Genomic DNA, 18,672 nt, shown 5'->3' with positions numbered 1-18,672 from the left:
AAACTAAGTGCCAAGCGATTAAAAAAAAAAGCACCCAAGTGTTTCTTTCCAAGATCTGCTGCAATGGGATATTCTGGGAGGGAGAAATTTGTTCTGAGTGCTGGGGGATTTTTTTTGGGTCTGAGAAACCAGAGCGGAGACAAACAGCGTTTCAGGCTGGCAGAGCCCCATTTCCCAGGGAAAAATGATTCCCTCACCCCCAATAAACTATTCCCAGCTGCCAACAATGGTGAGCAAACGTAACCCCCTCCTCCCCAGCTCCATCTCCACCACCCACATCCCACCGCCATGCCCAGCACAGCCACTGGCACCAGTGGGGCCCGTGCCTCTGTTTCCCCACTGCTCCACCATAGAATCATAGGTTGGAAAAGCCCTCTAAGATCACCACGTCCAACCGTCACCCCAACCCCACCACGCCTGCAAAACCATGTCCTGAAGTGCCACGTCTACACGTTTTTTGAACCCCTCCAGGGATGGGGACTCCACCACCACCCTGGGCAGCCTGGTCCAGTGCCTGACCATTTTTTCAGTAAATAAATTTTTCCCAATATCCAATCTAAACCTCCCCTGATGCAACTTGAGGCTGTTTCCCCTCACCCTATCACTTCTTACTTGCGAGAGACCAACACCCCCCTCACACCAACCTCCTTTCAGGCAGTTGTAGAGAGCGAGAAGGTCCCCCCTCAGCCTCCTCTTCTCCAGGCTGAACACCCACAGCTCCCTCAGCCGCTCCCCATCAGACTTGTTCTCCAGACCCCTCCCCAGCCTCGCTGCCCTTCTCTGGACACGCTCCAGCCCCTCAATGTCCTTCTTGGAGTGAGGGGCCCAGAACTGAGCACAGCACTCGAGGTGCGGCCTCACCAGTGCCAAGTACAGGGACACGATCCCCTCCCTGCTCCTGCTGGCCACACCATTCCTGATCCAAGCCAGGATGCCGTTGGCCTTCTTGGCCACCTGGGCACACTGCTGGCTCCTGGTCAGCCGGCTCTCGACCAACAGCCCCAGGCTCTCCAGCCACTCCTCCCCAAGCCTGGAACGTTGCATGGGGTTGATGTGACCCAAGGGCAGGACCCGGCACTTGGCCTTGTTGAACCTCGTACAGCTGGCCTCGGCCCATCGATCCAGTCTGTCCAGACCCCTCTGCAGAGCCTTCCCACCCTCAAGCAGATCGACACTCCCACCCAGCCTGGTGCCATCTGCAGACTTACTGAGGGAGCACTCAATCCCCTCATCCAGATCATTGATAAAGATGGTAAACAAGACCAGACCCAAACCGAGCCCTGAGGAACAGCACTGATGACGGGCCACCAACTGGCCCTAACTCCATTCACCACCACTCTCTGTGCCTGGCCATTCAGCCAGTTCTTTACCCAGCGCAGAGCACACCCATCCAAACCACGAGCAGCCAGCCTCTCCAGGAGGACGCTGTGGGAAACAGCATCCAAGGCCTCACTAAAGTCCACGTAGATGACACCCACAGCCTTTCCCTCACCCACTGAGCGGGTCACCTGCTCATAGAAGGAGATCAGGCTGGTCAAGCAGGAGTCACCCCAAGGCTGGATGCTCAGCCACCTGCGAGACAATGCCCAGGCTCCAGAAGCTTAAAATGCAATTACGTGGAGTAGATATTCTGCTGGCAGAGGCAAAGCTGGCCGAGCCCATCCATCTTGCTCCTCGGACAGGTTTATTGTTATGGCTTTCCCCAGCGCGAGCCTTCCCTCCCACCCGCTCCCCCCATCCACGGCACAAAATGAAGGCGGCTCGACTGGCTGCTCCATCTCGCCGACAAATTTATCTATGATTTGTATACACAGGGAAAAAACACAAAAGGTTTTGCGGAGCCTTGGTTTCCATGAGGTATGGGATGCTTTTGGCACCTTCTCTCCCCACCCAAGGGCAGGGTTAGGGAGAAGTTCCACCTCCAGCCCCTTCTCCACCCCCACCACAAGATTCCTAAGGGCATAAAAATTAACACCTGAGGAACCAAATGCCAACATGGCAGCTCCAGAAGGGGTGGCTGTGGGTTCCCCCAGCAGCCGTGGCAAGTCAAAGGGGGTAAAGCCCAGAGCGGCTTTCAAAAAATTAAGGTTTCAACAACATGTTTGCAAGGAGGGGAGGGAGACTGCAACCCAAAGTACCTGTCTGCAGCAATGGGGACGGTTACACCCATCCTAAGGGCTAACGGCAGTGGGACGGGGTCTGAGGGAGCCGCACGGGACCACTCCGGGTCTGGATGTTCCCTAAAAACCACCGGGCAGAAACACGGAGCCCCCAGTTCGGAGACCCCAGTTCCCAGCCCCTGCGCTGGCTCAGGGCCAGGGTAGCAGCAGCTCCAGGCGATGGGATGAAGGCAGCGAGCGCAGGAGGTGTGATGTGAATGGCTAAAAATACTGCTGAGGGCGTAACGACCGCTCCCCGGGGGCACGACGCATCCACGGCATTGCCTGCACACCCCAAAGTCACCCAACCCCCCCAAACCCAGAGCTGACCCCACGCACGGCAGGCACCCGTGCCAAGGATGAGACATACCCCGTCAAACACCCCATACAAAACCCCCGTGGCACCACAGCATGACCAGGAGGAGGGGAGAAGAGCCGGGGTTAAATATCAGATGGACCAATATTTTTTAAAAATTAAGAAAAAGAGAGGTGGTTTGAGGGATTTGCCAGGGAGACAGGTACCAGCGCTGCTCAGAATCCTCCCCGGGTACTGCTGTCACCCAGCATCCCCGCCCCGGGGACCACTGCCACCTCCACATCACCACAGCACGCCCGAGCAGCAGGACAAGCGCTAACATGAGGCTTCAACACCAGATGGACAAGAATTTTGTAAAAAGAAAGGAAAAAGAGGTGATTTGAGGGGTTTGCCAGGGAGATGGTCACCAGTGCTGCTCAGCACTCCCCCGGGTACCAGGGTCACCCAGCATCCCTCCTGGGTACCACTGCTACCACTGCAGCACCGGGGCAGAGGGGTGAGCACCAATGTGGGGGTTCAACACCCGATGGACCAAATTTAAAAAAAAAAAAAAAAAAAAAGAAAGAAAAAAGTGGTAGCTTAACAGATTCATCGGGGAGACAGGTACTGGTGCCACCCCGCATCCCTCCCGGATACCCGGGGATGGAGAGGAGAAAGGCCAGGGAGGGGGAAGAGGAGGAACCAAGGATTCACGAAGAAGCAGGAGGAAAAGAAGAAAAGACCAAACCACCAAGTACAACGGACGGTGTCTCATTATATCTCTGTGGCCACTGAGGAACATGGCCGCCTGCCCACCAGCCCGCCCGGCGCTCTTTCATCCGCTGAGCCTACGCTCCTCTCGCTTCAAAGTTAATTACACACTTAAACCTTTTCTGTTTAACCTCCTGCACCGTGGGACATGCTCCACGGGCTTCTCTTTTCTTTTATCCAGCAGCCTCGCAAAGGCTCCCGTGCTGAAGGGTGGCCCGGCACCGTCCGTGATGGGATCGCACACTCCCGTGCTCCGAGGGGCTAACGACAGCGCCCAGACCCTTCGGGACATCATCTGATGGGGATGCTACACGAATAACACCTAAAAGTGGAAAGGCTTTATGAAAAAAAGGGGTCTATACCCAAACTTTAGCAAACATGGGCTCCCCAGAGCTATGAAACTTGGAGTGGGCATCCAGGACTCCCGGTCCAGAACAGGGCGAAGCCAATCGATGGGGAAAAGCCCATTTTGCTCCCACCCCACGGTCATCTCTGGGATGCAGCACCCCAAGGGCACAAGCCCCCCAGCACCCCAAACCGCACAGCGCAGGCACCAGCCAGGAAAGCTGACACAGGTGACCTTCTGGAGTCAGGATTAATTTTTCACACCCAGCCTTTTCCAGCAGCTCCTGCCCCCATCCCGGGTGATTACCAGCAGAAAATCAGAAGGATTTGGGTACCTGCAGGTATGCAAACACCCCATACAGTGAAACAGGGCCACGACCCATCATCACCATCATCCCAACACACCGAGATGTGGCAGGGGGTGAGCAGAGCTCCTCTGTCTCCCAAATCCAGAGTCTTCACTGCTTCCCCGGAGCAGGGACAGAGCCAGAGGCCAGGCAAAGCCACACAGCCCTGGACCATCACACCCAAGACCTCTGCTCTTAAACACATATGAGAAAGATGCTCTTATTCTGCACCAAAGGATCAAGTTCTTTACACGGGATAAATGGTTAATACCTCTGCTGCAAATAGGGAAACTGAGGCACGCAGGCAATGTGGCAAAGTCCCAGAACACCAGCAGCCCGGCATCATTCCCCAGGGACGGCAGAAAGCCCGGGGAGTCGGGGTTTGCTGGGATGCAGAATCCCGCTCCAGCAGATGCCAGCAAGATGCCACCCCTTCCGCGGCACCCCCGCCAGCCTCCCACCTCCCAGATCCCAGCTGCTATTTAAAGGCGATTTCCTCGGCACGCTCCTACGGGAACGACCCCGGCAGGGAAACGCCGGGAGCTGCTCTCCTCCGGGCGCCAGCAGACACGGGGGATAGGGAACACTCGCTGCAAGCCATCTAAAATTAGATACACTTCTTATCCAGCAAGTTCTTGCATGCACCATAGCGCAGGCTCCCGGTGGAGGTTATTAACGGAGACAGGATGGGAAACCCCGCTTCCATCTGGGGGGGCTCACACTCTGGGGGATGATGCTGTACAGGGGTCTGCGGCACCAAGGAATCAAGCTCAGCGAGCAAACCAAGACCCAAAGCAGGTCCTGTGCCGCAGCATCTCCGACCGACGGAGAAGCCTGGAAGCCCCGAGCCAAGCCCACGCACCCCAGGGCTCAGGTCTCGGCCGTGGGATCATCTCGTCTGGTCCTGGCAAAGGGGAGTTGATGCTAAACCCCCCCTTAGCTGCACTTCGCACACTCAAAGCACCCAGGGCACAAGCACAACAGGCACCTGCAAATGATTTTGTGCATTGCACACACCGCAGGCTACAATAAACATCCTCCCTGCTCCTCTCTGTTCCCCACTTCTGTGAAACAGAAACGTTTAAAAAAAAAATCACCCATTCCCTGGCCCCGATACAAGCTGATTAGAAGAATATGGAAAGCAGTTCCATTAAAATTCTCACCAGTAGTTTGTTTTGCTTCTCCAAATCATTTTAAATATTGCATTTAATAGAAAAATAATTTGCTCAGCTGTAAGAAACATCAATTTGCAACTTGAAGCCTTGTATATTAGCCAAAGAAGCTAATGTGTAAACATTAGCAGCTCCAATAACGCATGGGGTTTAGCCAATGCAATTCCAGGGAGAGAGCAGCCAGATATTAAGACAGAGGATTTGCATAATAAGTCACTTATGCCTGATAACCTCAGTGTTTGGAAAGCGCAGGACGAGGAGAACAATATCCGTCTACCAGCAACGACAGAAGACATAAATCTCCTTTTCTTTTTTGGCTTGTTAAAATTCTTTACGGTTTTTACCTGGCAAGTCCCCATGGAGGCGTCCAACCTCCCGCAGCGAGTGCCCGGCCCCAGCTCCAGGTCCAAGAGCCTCTGAGGGACCCTGGGCACCGGGACAGGGGGGAACTGGGAGATGGGGATTCATTACAGACATCCCCAGGCATGGGGGGAGCAAATACAACTGGGAAAAACACAATTCTGCAGGGTTGGCAATGCCACGGGGCCGGCCCACGCTCATCCAAGGTGATGCGCAGCACACGTGGTCCTTACCATGAAGACACTTTTAAAAGCAAAGTCAGGATAATTAATCTGGCCATTTGGAGTCCTTGCCTGGGGCACATCCAGCTGCAAAGTGCAGCTCCCCTTCCCTGACACCCCCCAAAGCAGCTCCCCGGGGGTCAGCACCGTTGGGAGCAGGGTGCTGCATCACCCGATGCGGGTGCCATCAGGTCTGGCAGCTCCCCGGCTGCTTTGCGGCGATGCTGGGGGGCGCAGGCTGGGTGGTCGGGAGCAGCCGTCTGTGTTTAACCCCCCACCCAAGTGCTGTCCCTGCACGGCTCCGGATCCGGCCGGCGCTGCTCCCAAGGGAAGGACCAGCATCCTTTCTCCGTTATTTATACCCAGGTCGGGAGAGGTCCTGCAGCACAGAAATGCCCTCAAAGCTCTCCGGCCAGGAGGCCGCTAGCCTGAAACTCAAGTGCTTTAATAATTAACCATCACTTAATTAACATAGTCAGGGCTGCCTCTGACTCCATAAGAAAAGCAAGGCAGGCTTTCGGAAACCCCTGTCCCACTGTTATCGATTGCTTGCTGCGCAGTTACTGCTCCCAGGCCACGGAGCCACCGGGCATCTTGGGTGGCAGGGGGGGAAAGGCAAAAAAAAGGGAAAAAAGAATGAAATAAAACAAAAAAAAAAGGGGGAAAGAAGCGGGGAGAGCTCATTTCCCACCCCAGCTGCTGTATTACCATCTGGTCTCCATGGCCCTGATAAAGGCTGCCCACAGACCCAAAGAAACCAGGACCATGAGCCCCGAGAGTGAAACGCTGCTTTTGGGGAACCCCCCAGGACACGGAGATGCTCCTTTGGCACGAGGTCAGGCAGGGAAAGCAGCCGCCCCAGGACACGGCAGCAGCATCACCGCAGCCCTGGGGGGCTCAGACACCAGCCCTGTCTGCAGAAATCACAGAAAAGACCAAGTTTTCCAAGCCAACCCCATTTTGCAAGGGATAAAGATGGGGGAAACCCTCAGTCCCCCCCTCAGCAGCCTCTTGTCCTCTGGGTACCACCTCTCTGCAGTGATGGATGCGGGAACGAAGCGCGCCGGTGGGCTAATCCTCCTGTGATGGAGCACGTGCCAGCTCCGCCGGGTTATTTATGGCCTTTCAAGGCAGAAACACAGAGCCACTTGCGTTGCCGAAGAGCCCTCATGCGGCAAAACCAGCCGGTGATTGGGGCTGGATGGTCCCCAGCACACCCAGCATCCGCTTCCCAGCCCTTGGGAAAAATAAGAGTGGGAGGAAGAGGAGCAGGGAGGCAGGTCAGGGCAGAGCAGGAACACATCTCAGTGCAATGTGAAACCCAGGTCGAGGTCCTCCTCCTCCTTGAATTGCACTGGGAGAGCTGGGAAAAGCAACATGGGAAGCTCAGCAAGGTTTAAAGGTGGCGATGCGGCTGACGTGGGTGAATCAATCACCCACAGGCCCGGCTGCCCGCGCTGGGGAGGCACGAGCTCAGCTAAACCCTTTGCTATTAAATGAGGGGAACAGGATCGGCTGGGAGGTTAAAAGCATTGGCAGAAGCCCCTGTTGGGGGAATAAAAAGGTGCTTGATGGCCCCAGCGTCTGCATCACAGCTCTGGGGAGCATGCTGGACCAAGCCAGGCACCCTTCAGTCAGGCACAGATGGGGATACAGTGCATCGAGCCCCCAAAAGCCCACCCACAGGCGTGTTTTTACCAGTGCCCAAGCTGTGCTCAGCCATCCCCAGCCAGTGCTGGCTCCAGCATCCATCCATTCCCACAGCTGGGGTAAATACCAGCAGCTCCAGCAAACTCTTCAGGGGGTCTCCACCAGCATCCCAGTGCTCCCAGAGGTTAAAATCTCTTTTAACCAGGCAGATAATTTCCTCGGGTCCCCCGGGTGCAGGCACTCATGCAGACATTAGGCATAAAAGCAGCCGGTGCTTAGGGACGGCATGTTGTAAATCCAGAGTCGCAGGAGCCCACAGACGCCTTTCCTTAACAGCTTATTTATTGCTTTTAATACCTCTCCCCCATCGCTGGCAGCACCGGCTGCAAAGCCAGGTTTGCTTCGTAAATGGTCAAAAAAAAAAAAAGAATCAAATTTCCCTTTTTTCTGGAAAGCTGCTCAAAGTCCATCCCCGCCCCCTTTATTTTCATAGGCCCTATAAAAACTCAGCTGGGACGCAGGTAGGCACCCACCGCCTGCCCCTCTCCAGCTCTGAGGACGGGCAGGCAGGAGCACCGCGCCAGCGGGGACACTGAGGTGCCACTGCATCGCTGAGACCTGGCACACTCGGTGCGTGGATGGGTTTGAATCCACGTCCCTGAACGCAAAACCCCAAGTTTGGTGGCACAAGGTGATCCGATGGCCGGGGCTCAGGATGGATCCACGGATGGCATCAGCAGCTGGGAGGGTCCGTGGGGCACCCACTCAACCCCTCCTTTCCCTCCTCCCCAGCTGCTCCCACACAGGGACCCGCTCCCCAGCCCCACAGCAGCACCCCAAACCCCCCGCCCTCCTTCTGCCCCCCCATCCAGGCAGGGGAAGGCATCACCCTCCCTGTGAGCCTAGAGACACCCCCACCCCACCCCCCCCAGGCTGGATTTTCAGCAAGCCCCTGGGTTGCAGCACCCACCCACCCCATATCCCCACGGGAAGGCTCAGGACCCTCCATCCAACTCCAGTGAAAGGAAAGCAGCTGCCAAGCAGCAAGCACACTAGGCAGGGGTCTCACCTGCAGCACCCCCCTCAATCCCCCCCACCCCAGCAGCTCCCATCACAGAAGACCCCACTCCAATCCCCCACCCCGATGCCACCACTCCAGTATTTCAGACACCCAAAGCTTCATTCCTGGTAATTCCTTCCCCAACTTATTTTTGTCCTCCTTGCTCTTGCGGACTGGGATGCAATCACTTCCTCCCCCCACCCCACAGCCACCCATGACGGGGTGTCCCACTGCTCCCCCCAGCCCAGGCACACCCCGGTGGGACCCCGCTTGCAGCCCTGGCTCCAGGCAGGCTGTCTGACCAAGGCACTGTGCCCCCACCCTGCCCCGCTGCCGGGTCCCAGAGCTGTCCCCATCCCCACGGCGGGGCTGACCTGCAGCATCCTCAGCCCACGCACTAAAAACTCTGGGATTACACTAATTCTGCAGCAATAACTGAAAAATTTTGTGGAGCGCGTGGGTGGTCAGAGAAAAGACCTTGCAGCGGTGCTGAAAGTGCATGGAGCACCCCACAACCCCACACCAGCACCCCGCAACCCCACACGAGCACCCATTCTGCCCCAGCCAGGTCCCAGCTCCCGTCCCCAGCCGGCTGCAGCCACCAGACCCAGCCCAAGCAGGACAGCCCAGCAGGAAGCAAGGCAGGGGGTGGCCCCTCGCACCGAGAGATGCTGTCCAGAGCCAGGCACGGGGAGCAGCAGGTCCCCAAACACGAGCCCGGGTGAGATACTAAATAAAAAGCTCAGTTAATAAATAGAGAAATAACCCAATGCAGGGACGCGCTGCTTCAGCTTGGTATCGTCACAATCCAAGGAAAGCAGGCTGATTGCTGGCTGCAGAAAAATCAATGGGGCATTATCACCCAGACAGCTGAAAATACAGTAAAAATAAGCAGAAATAGGAGAGTCCTTGGGAAAAGACCTGGCTGGGCCATGGCCAAACCTGCACCACATCCCCATGGGGAGAAACCAGACCCTGCCCTGGCACCACGGAGGCTTAAAAAGTCACCCCCAGGCTGCCCCTTGCCCAAAACACAAACTGGAAAGCTCCAGCACCCACCTCCATCGGGTGCCCATCGCCCCCAAAACCACAGAACCAGACGTCCCGGTGTGGACTTTGAGGTGCTGGGGGGAGTGACCAGGGATCACCCACCTCTGCTAATCCAATTACCCAAATTACAGCACCCAGTGATTATATGAAGAGCATTAATTCTGCTAATTACACAGGGTGTTAACGTGGCTCTGCTGACAGGCAGGGATGTGCTGTTCAGGGGTGAGGAGCTTTGCACGACCTGGGACCTGGCACTGGGTGTGTGGGGCTGCCCTGCCCCGTGACAGATCCTCGTCCCCACGGGTGGGCTGCCAGCAGCAGGGGAGGGCTTCGGAGGAGACACCATCCTCAGGTGGGTCTACCTGGACTTGCCACCCAGGTTTTAATATCCCTGCTGTTGAACCCTCCACCATCACGGCTCAAGATCTGGGGGTAACCCAGGCACCAGGGCCACCAGTGCGGGACCGGGCTGCACCCCAAGGCACCCTGCAGAGCACCCCCAAAACCAGAGCAGCTCCACAGATACCTCCTCAATCCATCCAAGCAAGGAACCGCGGTCTGTCCGTAGTCCATCCCTCCACCTGCCCTCACCTCAGCAAGCGAGGGGCCATGATGCTCCATCCCCTCTGGAGAAAAAACCCATTTCCACCATCTCCTGTCAGACAGCAAGACCACCCCTGGGCAGGACCCCAAAGCCAAGACCCCTGCACCAGGGGAGCAAGCATCTCAGCTCCTCTCCCTGACCAGCCACCGCTCACCTCCCAGTGACATCCTCCTCCCAGTGACATCCAGCTGCCCCGACCAGCAGCTGATGGGCCAATGGCAGGGTGAAGGACACTGGCCCAACACAGCCCTTGCTCCTCAGCTGGGCTAATTGGACTAATTAGGCTGCAGGACTCCAGCAGGAAGCAGCACACCAGGCTCCAGCGCCCAGGGGCTGCCGCAGCTCCTCTCCGCACGCGTTCACCTGCAGGCACCAAGCACGGCCGCAGGGACAGTGGCCTCGTTAAGCTGCATCAGGTCATCAGTGTCCCCATCCCCACGTCCCATCCTGGGATAGCTCAGCATCACAAGCCAGCCAGCCACCGCATCACAGCCACAACCCTGATTAACTTAATGTCGAGCAAGGTCTGATCCACACAGTGGGTCCCAGGAGTCAAAGCAGTTCACTGGCTTGCACCAGGCTCCCCAAACCACGGGGGTCCCCAACACCCGGTGGGTGCCACACTGGGGCAGAGCCCAGCACCCAGTCCCGGAGCAGGGAGGGATGGACCCACCACCAGCCCCGTGCAGCCAAGGAGGCCTGGAGCCGCAGGGAGCAGGGGGGTCTGCACCAGCACAACCACCCCATGGTGGGCGATGTGGCAATATTTTTCCAAGCTAAACCAAGAAAACACACAAAAAATAGCGTATGACAAATATCCAGAGAGAGTTGCTCTGGCTGTAACATTTACACCCTGCAGCTGCAGTGTGGGGGCAATGCTCTGCGCTTGGGGGGCAGGGAGGTCAGGGAACAATAAATTTATGGCTAAAAACAGTCAGGAGGCTCCTCCGAGCTGTGTGCCAGGCACGGGGGGTGGGGGGGGTCATGCACCAGCCCCCAGTGAACTCCAAACTGCAGCAGCATCACCCTCCCACCCTCCCCGCCTCCACTTCGGAGCTGCTCCAGCATCCCTACGGCCAGGCACCCCACGGGAACAGCCCCACAGCAACGGGGGAGCAGGGGGAAGGGGGGGGGGGCGGCTTTGCTCCTGCAGCAAGCAGAGCCCCAGCACCCAGATTTGGGGTCTGGCAGTGGGCGCAGAAGACAGGGACAGCCCCAATCCTGGCTCACAGGGCGTGAGGCTGCCATGCTCCACGCTTGGATTTGCTCTGCAGGTGGGAGAAACCAGGGTGCAAAGCCTGAGCCCCTAAACCTGCAGGAAACCCAAGGGCTACCAGGGACATCTGTCCCCCCCCAGCACCCAGGCACAGGCGGGGGCTGCGACACCCCGGGCAGGACCCGGAGCAGCACGAAAGCAGCCATGGAACGAGCTGCAGCTAACGACCACCCAGTCGGCAGGAACAACAATCCTGATTTTAAAAAAACCAGCTCAGAAGCGCAGCTGATGCGAGCCCCCAGCGCAGCAGCAGCGGGGGGGGGCATGGCTGCCTGCACAGACAGGGGCTCTGCCTTTGCCCTCCAGCAGCCGGAGCAGAGCTGGACTTTGCCTTTCGATCTGGGCAGAGGGTGCAGAAGAAGCCGCTCCCAGCACCAGGAAAGGAACAGGCTCAGGGAACAGCCAGGGAAGTCCCTCCAGCACCTGCCAGCTCCACAGCTCTCCTCCTCCTCCTCCCCCCCAGAGCTGCCCTTCGCCCAGCGAGGAAGAGCAGGTCCCATGTCCCCAGGACCCTCTCCAGCCGGGGAAGGTCAGGGCACAGCAGGCTGGCACCCTCATCATGCACCCCATCGCCCACCCGCATCCATCCCAACCAGCAGCAGCTTCTGCCAGGCCACCTGCAGCAGGAAAAAAAGAGCTCCATCTCAGGACTTCAAGGCTGCCAACGAGGAGGCAATTAGCTCCAGAGGCTTAATTGCTGGGAATCCTCCTTGTCCAGAGGGGAGAGCCTCAGTTTCCCCAAGTACTGCCAGCCTGGGTCAGGAGTGGGATCCAAGGACAGCTACAAAGCAAATCCCAAGCCACCATCAGGGAAAAGAGGAGGTTTGGGAATCTTGGCATTTAATCACGCAGTAACTAAAGGTTCCCAGACATGCCTAATAAGACAATTATAGTGCATGTTAATAATAGATTATTAAAAAGCTTATTTAGGGAGGTTTAAGCAGGCAGATGGCAGGGCTGTGTCGATAAGGCTCTCCGGAGCCTGCGCTACCTCCCAGCTCGGAGCAGCAGCAGGGCTTTACCTGCCTCTGCCTCGCCAGCCCCTCGCGCTGAACCCTCGCACGACGGCCGAAAGCAAAGCGGCAAATCCCTGGAGGGGGGGTGTGCAGCAAGGAGGGGATTTTTATGGGGTGCTTTGGGGTGCTCAGGGCTCTCAGCCCTTCTGGAGAGAAAGGATGGGGTATGGGGCCACGTTGCGATGGAAAACCTCCATCCCGGGTGCGCTCAGGGGGAAAACCAACACCAGCAGGCAGCAGGGAGGGGGTCCCTGCCTGGGCAGGGGTCAAAGCCACCAGCAAGCATCAGCCCTTGCCTTCCAGGAGGCATCTCTGCACCTCCACGGGGCCCTGATCCTGCTGGGCTCTGCTCCCGGGAGAGCTCCCAGGGAAGCTGGAGCAGGGCTGGTTTGTCTGGGGTTCGATAACCAAGGGAAAAATGCGGAGCGCAGGCCAGGAGGTGACTCACCAGGATCCCGGTCCCAAGACCAGGGCAGGTCCAAGCATCCGGAGGAAAAACATGAAAACAGGAGTTTCGGAGCAAGCAGAAGAGGGCAAAAACGCAGCAAGCGAAGCTGTGAGTCTTGGTGGGGGGCAAAACCGGCACTGCCCCCCCCCCGCCACCGCGGAGCTGCGGATACGGAGCCGGAGGGACCGGTCCATCCAGGAGCACCAGCATCACTCGGAGCATCCCTAAATCCTGCTTCACCCCACGGATGGCGAAGGTCCAGCATGCTCCAGTGCATGGAGAGGGGACAGAGGAGACCCAAGGGCTTGGGAGCAGGAAACCTCTGCCCTGGGCCCTTGGCTACATCGGCGGGAGCGGGGTTTTCTGGAGCATCCCAGTGTAGGAGCCTGCGGTGTCGGCACTGTCTGGGGCCTCTGGGAAAGGCCACGGTGCTCCCCGGATGGCAGAAACACACACGCAGGAGAAAGCAGGAGAAACTCTGCCCCAGCACAGCAGAACAGGCAGAGAAAATCAAAAAAATCCAAGCCTGAAACAAGCTGACAAGGAAGGTGTAACGCCCCTGCACGTTTTATGTGCTTGACGAAGGCGAGGTGCGGAAAATAAAAATGCCCTGGCATGGGAGAGCCCAGGGGGAGGGAAAAACACCGGGCGAAGCGCTGGGAAGAGCAGGATCAGGCACCGGGAGAGCACAAACCACTGACCCCAGCACCCCGCAGCACCCAGGGACAGCCCCCCCGCCCAGCCCCCCCCCACCCAGCCATTGCCCTGTGGATGCAGCCCCCCTCTGCCCCCCTCCTCCAAGCATCCCCCCGCGTCCCCCCGGATGAAGACGCCGGGGTAACAGCCGGGCTGGGGGACGCCAGCCGGATTTGTTCCGCTCCCCAACCCCAATCCCAGCGCTGGGGACAGCGTCTGCTCGGCGGTTCCCATCCACTCGGCCGAGACAACACCGCGGGGTCGGGGTCACCCGTGCCACCTCCTGCGAGGGCTGTCGGGGAGGGGGGGGACGGGACCCTCGGGTGGCCCCAGCTCTCCCGCCTGGCCCCCAGCCAGGGGCTCATCCAACACAGCCAGCAGCCACCCCCCCTCAAACCAGTCCCAGGGTCACCAGCGCTGCCACCAACCCCAGTCCAGTGCTCGCCGGCAGCACCAACCTCTCGAGGGGAAGCTGCGAGCCCAATTATTTTATTTGTTTAATTGCTGCTAACGCAGTCAAACCCAAGCACAAACAGCTTCCGCATGATTACGGCGGGAGTGCCATGCAGCACCGGCAGCCGCACGTCCCCAAGATGTCCCCAACACGTCCCCGCTGCCAGCAAACAGCCCGGGGGGGGGAAACAGGCTGGGGTACCCCTGGAAAGCAACCGATGGCAGAAGTTTCAGGGTGCTCGGGTGCAATGCAGAGGAGGGGAGCTGCACCCTCTCCCAGCAGGGGAAGGCGAGAGGAGGAGGAGGAGGAGGAAGGAGCTGAGCCTGCAAAAGCCACTGCCCGGTGGTCCGGCCGGGAGCCCCGCGAGCCAGCCCGCTCCCAGCAAGGCGAAAGGCTCCGCGGGCTGCGGACGGGTGACAACCCGCAGGTCCCCGACACAGCCAGCTGCCACCGCGGGAGCCCCAGGGATCGCCCGTTTGGGGGTCAGCAAACGCTTCCCAACCCCAGCCCGGCCCCCCCCGCGATACGCACAGCGCGGGTGGGCACCAGCAGCTTCGTCGCTCGGAAATCTTAACGAATCGCAGAAGTTTGCGCGCTCCGGGAAGGAGCAGAGAGCATCCCGAGCCGGCGGGGAAGCTGTGCCCGCGGCACCCAGCTCCTCTCCCAGCTCAGCCGCTCGCTCACCGGGGTCACTCAGTCACCGGCACGCCGTGCCTCAGTTTCCCCACTCACACCAGGGACCCTTCTTCGCAAAGGAGGGCACAAAAGCCGCCCGTCTCCCAAACACCCACAGAGCCACGCAGCTGGTCCTCCCCGCGACCGGCCGGGGTCTCCGGTGACCCCAGAGCACACGCAGATGGTTTCAAGATTCCCCCCCCACACACCAGCCCTGCCCGCGGTGCAGCCCCCAGCCCCGCAGGGACGAGCTGGGTGATGTCCCCACAGCCGGCCAAGCCGCATCGGATTCATGGAATTCATGTAAAATGAATTATGGGATAATACACGGGATTCACGTGAAAGAATCCGGCTGGGACAGAGCCGGGGGGCTGGCAGCAGACCCCCCGTCTCCGGCCGGACCCAGCCCCCCCGGCTGCACCGCAGAGCCAAGGCTGCTCTGCATCTACAGGGGAACCACTGGGGTAAACGCGCTCCTGATTTACACCCGAGCGGGCTCGATCCTGCCCTTTGCAAATGCCGTCTTGCAGGGAAGGGAAGGGGTTTGCTTGGAAGGGGCAGCCCCCCCAAAAAAACCCCCCCAGAGCCACTCCATCAGCAGCACCAGGTCCCCGCTACCGTCCCTCCAGCCCTGACAGCCATCAGAGAAGCCACACACCCCACAATGGGGAGCAGCACAGCTCAAGACCCCCCTCTGACACCCTGGGGGGGGGGGGGGGGGTGCAGAAGCCCCTTCCTCCATGGGAGGGCTGGGAGCCCCTCGCCAGCTGTGTGCCTCAGTTTCCCCACTGCCTCCTTGCTCTGCCCCGAAGCGCGGGGCTGCTCCATCCGTGGATCAGCAGCTCCCCCCACCCCAGCACACCCCTCTCCCCCGCTGCAGCTGCCCCAGAAAAATATAAGCCCGCTCCCCCCCATCTGTAGAAAGCCAGGAGGTTGCAGCAAGCCTCAGCTGGTTTGTATTTCTCCCACTCACCGTCCCCCCCCTCCACACGGGTCACCCTTATTTTGCTTACTGATGGGTGCCACTATTGATAATTTTGGGAGAGAGGCCACTACCCTCCCCCCCCCCCCCCTAAAAAAAAATCAATGCACCGACATTTGTGCTGCATGGAGGGGAGTTGCTTCGTTTTTAAAGGCAAAAAAAAAAAATTAAAGAACCAGGCAAAAAAATACATCTTGATGCCCAGGAGCCGGCGGCTGCAGCAGCAGGGTCCCGGGGAGCGAGGCGCCGGCTCACGTCCCCTCCGTGCCTCAGTTTCCCCTGCAGAAAGCACTCGCAGCACCTCGGGAGCCCCCAATCCCCCCACCCCGCAGCACCCAAGCCCCGCTGCTGCCACTCGAGGGGGTCGGGCTGTGCCCCCCAACGACCCCCATCTCAACCTTCACCCCCTCCGCAGCCCCTGCTTGAGGGGCAAGGCCGGGCGGGGGGGGGGGGAGGCAGGCACCGTGTCCCCGCTAAAGCGCCCAAGGGAAGGGGGAAAAGGAGAAAAAAATAAATTTTAAAAAATCGATCGCGCTTTGGTAAAACTCTGCCCCTGCCCCCCGCGGCACGGAGGGAGCCGGGGGTGGGGGGGGGGGGGGGGGTTGCGAACGGAGCGCGGCCCCGGCCCCCACCTGCTCCCCCCGAGAGATCCCCAAACCCCGCCGGGACCCCCCATCCCGGCCCCCTCCCCCCGGCCGAGCGGCGCTTGCAAATCAACCCATAACGGGGACCCCTCGCCCGGGGCTTCGCCTTCCCCCGCCGGGCGATGCCCCGGTGGCCCCCCCCCGCCGAGGGTCCGAACCCCGGCAGGGCTCCCCCCCCACCCCCCAAAAACCGACCCCCCGGGGGGGAGTTTTCCTTCCCGAGGGTGCGGTGAGATGGGGGCGGCCCCGGTACCGGGGTGGGGGGGGGGGGTCTCGGCTCCGGCTGTGCAGCCGCGGGGGTGCGGCCCAGCCCCCCTCCCTCGTCCCGAACTGGACGGCGGCGGGACGGGACGGGGGGGGGAAGCACCAGGGGTGGCGGAGCCCCCTCCTCACCCCTCCGCTGTGGGTGCTGGGCAGCGCGCCCCGCTCCCGCAGAGCAACCCGGACACCCCCCCCCCCGCCCCGTTCTTACCGGCGGGGGTCTCGGTGTCCAGCGCGCAGACCCGCAGGGCGAGGGCGAGCAGCAGCGCCCGAGCGCTTCGCATGGTGCGGGGGGGGGAAGGGGGGGGTGGGGGAGGGGGGGGGGGGCCGGGGCCGCCTGCGCGCCCGCGGAGCCGCCGCGGTTCCGGCGCACCGGGGCACGCGCGCCCGCCCCGCGCCTCAAATAGCGGCGGCGGCTCGCTCCGCCCTGACGTCAGCGCCGCGCGGGCCCCGCCGCCGCGCGCGGGCGGGCCGGGGGCGCCCCCTGCCGGCCGCCGCGCGCGCGAGCAAGAGCGAGCCCCGGCTCCGCCCCCCGCGGTGGGAAGGGAGGGGGGAATCCCGGGGTCTGCGGGGGGGGGGGGGTGAACGGCTGCGGGAGGGGTTCCCCGATACCGGGGGGGTGGGGGGGGAGAGGGGGACCCCCGGTGCAGGAGAGAGCACGGCTGCGGGGGGTGGGGCGGCTGCGGGGGGGGTCCCGGCTGAAGGGGGGGTCCCCGGTTTCGGGGGGGTCCCCGATTGCACGGGGGTCCCCGGCTTTAGAGGTTCCCCGGTGACACGGGGGTGCACGGCTGCGGGGGGGGTTCCGGCTGAAGGGGGGGTCCCCGGTTTTGGGGGTTCCCCGGTGACACGGAGGTGCACGGCTGCGGGGGGGGTCCCGGCTGAAGGGGCGGTCCCCGGTTTCAGGGGTCCCTGGTTGCACGGGGTTCCCCGGTTTTAAGGGTTCCCCGGTGACAAAGAAGTGCATGACTGCGGGGGGGGAAGGTCCCGGTTTTTGGGGTTCCCCGGTGGCACGGGGGTGCACGGCTGCAGGGGGTGTCCCCGGTTTCAGGGGTTCCCTGGTTTCAGGGGTTCCCCGATTTCAAGGGGTCCCCGGTTTTAGGGTTTTCCCGGTTGTGGCACAGGGGTGCACGGCTGCAGGCGGGGGGGTCCCCAGTTGTGGGAGGGGGGTAGGTGGGGGGTGTCCCCGGGTGCAAGGGGGACTCACTGGCTGCAATGCGGTGCGAGGTTTTGGGGGGTCCCTGCCATCACGGGGGTGCCCTGGCTGCAGAAGGGTCCCTGGCTACAGAGGGGGTGTCCCCAGGGGTCACAGCTGGTGGGGGGGGGGTCCCGCCAAGCTGGATTGGACCCCGGGGGGTCCCCGGCTCTGGCGGGGGGTCCCCAGCTGCAGGGTGGGTGCTGGGAGACACTGGGCAGGGGGTTACAGGGTTGGGGGGGGGTGGGATCTGCTGCTCCTCAGAGCTGAGCGAAGGGGGGTGACACCCACCCCGGGGAGGGCTGGTGGGTGCCCCCAGCCCCTCGGGTGCCCCCAGCCCCCTGGGGGGGGTCCCCAGCCCCCAGCACCCATGGGCTGTGCCCGAGGCTGCGTGGTGCAGGGCTGGGTGCTAGGTACGAAGCCCCCACCTCTCCTTAGGGACCAAGCCCCACCCCGGGGGGGTCCTCAGACCCCGAAACCCACCCTGGCCCCCCACCACGAGCTGCCCTGTCCCGCTGGGTGCCCTCGAGGGACGGGGACACGACGCCTCCTCCCGCAGGGTGGTGACATGGACAAGGCTGTATGGGGGAGGCGGTGGCACAGGGGACCCCGGTGACACCCAGCCAAGCCGCCGTCCCCTGGGGTGGGAAGGAGGTGACGGAGGGAGCGAGCGGAAGGGAGAAAAACCCAAAAGGGGGTAAAAGGAGGAAAATGTGGGGCCGTTTCCCGGGCGGGGCCGCGGGGCGCAGGCGCGGAGCACCCGCAGCCCCCGGGCGGCCCCGCCGGCCGTGCCAGCGGGGATGAAAGGCGCCTTGTTCGCCGACATCCTCCCCGGGCCTGTTTCTGGAGGAAAATGTTTTTCCAAAGATTTGGGGCGAGGAAGGCGGGGGGGCGGGGGGGGTTGTGTCAGCTTTCCGGCGTGATCCGTGCTGGGGTCACCCAGTCCCGGCTGCACCTCCGGGCTGGTGAAATCCTGGAAGGTGGAAGGAACGAC

At 60.9% G+C, this 18,672-nt stretch overlaps 1 protein-coding gene across 2 annotated transcripts in view; it reads right to left on the bottom strand.

Annotated features, from left to right (window-relative positions):
- The window catches only part of PTPRU (protein tyrosine phosphatase receptor type U), a 76,879-nt gene extending 60,106 nt beyond the window's left edge, over positions 1-16,773 (bottom strand). For both annotated transcript variants that reach the window (XM_075437877.1, XM_075437878.1), the window contains exon 1: positions 16,698-16,773. In XM_075437877.1, coding sequence (XP_075293992.1) covers positions 16,698-16,770 — 73 coding nt within the window. In that variant the 5' untranslated portion in view covers positions 16,771-16,773. The remainder of the gene's footprint in view (positions 1-16,697) is intronic.
- Positions 16,774-18,672: the final 1,899 nt, after the last annotated feature.

Source organism: Opisthocomus hoazin, chromosome 17 (assembly GCF_030867145.1).
Source record: "Opisthocomus hoazin isolate bOpiHoa1 chromosome 17, bOpiHoa1.hap1, whole genome shotgun sequence".
Taxonomy (NCBI): Eukaryota; Metazoa; Chordata; class Aves; order Opisthocomiformes; family Opisthocomidae; genus Opisthocomus; species Opisthocomus hoazin.
Note: the sequence above shows the minus strand (reverse complement) of the source record. Positions and strands in the feature narration are given on the sequence as shown.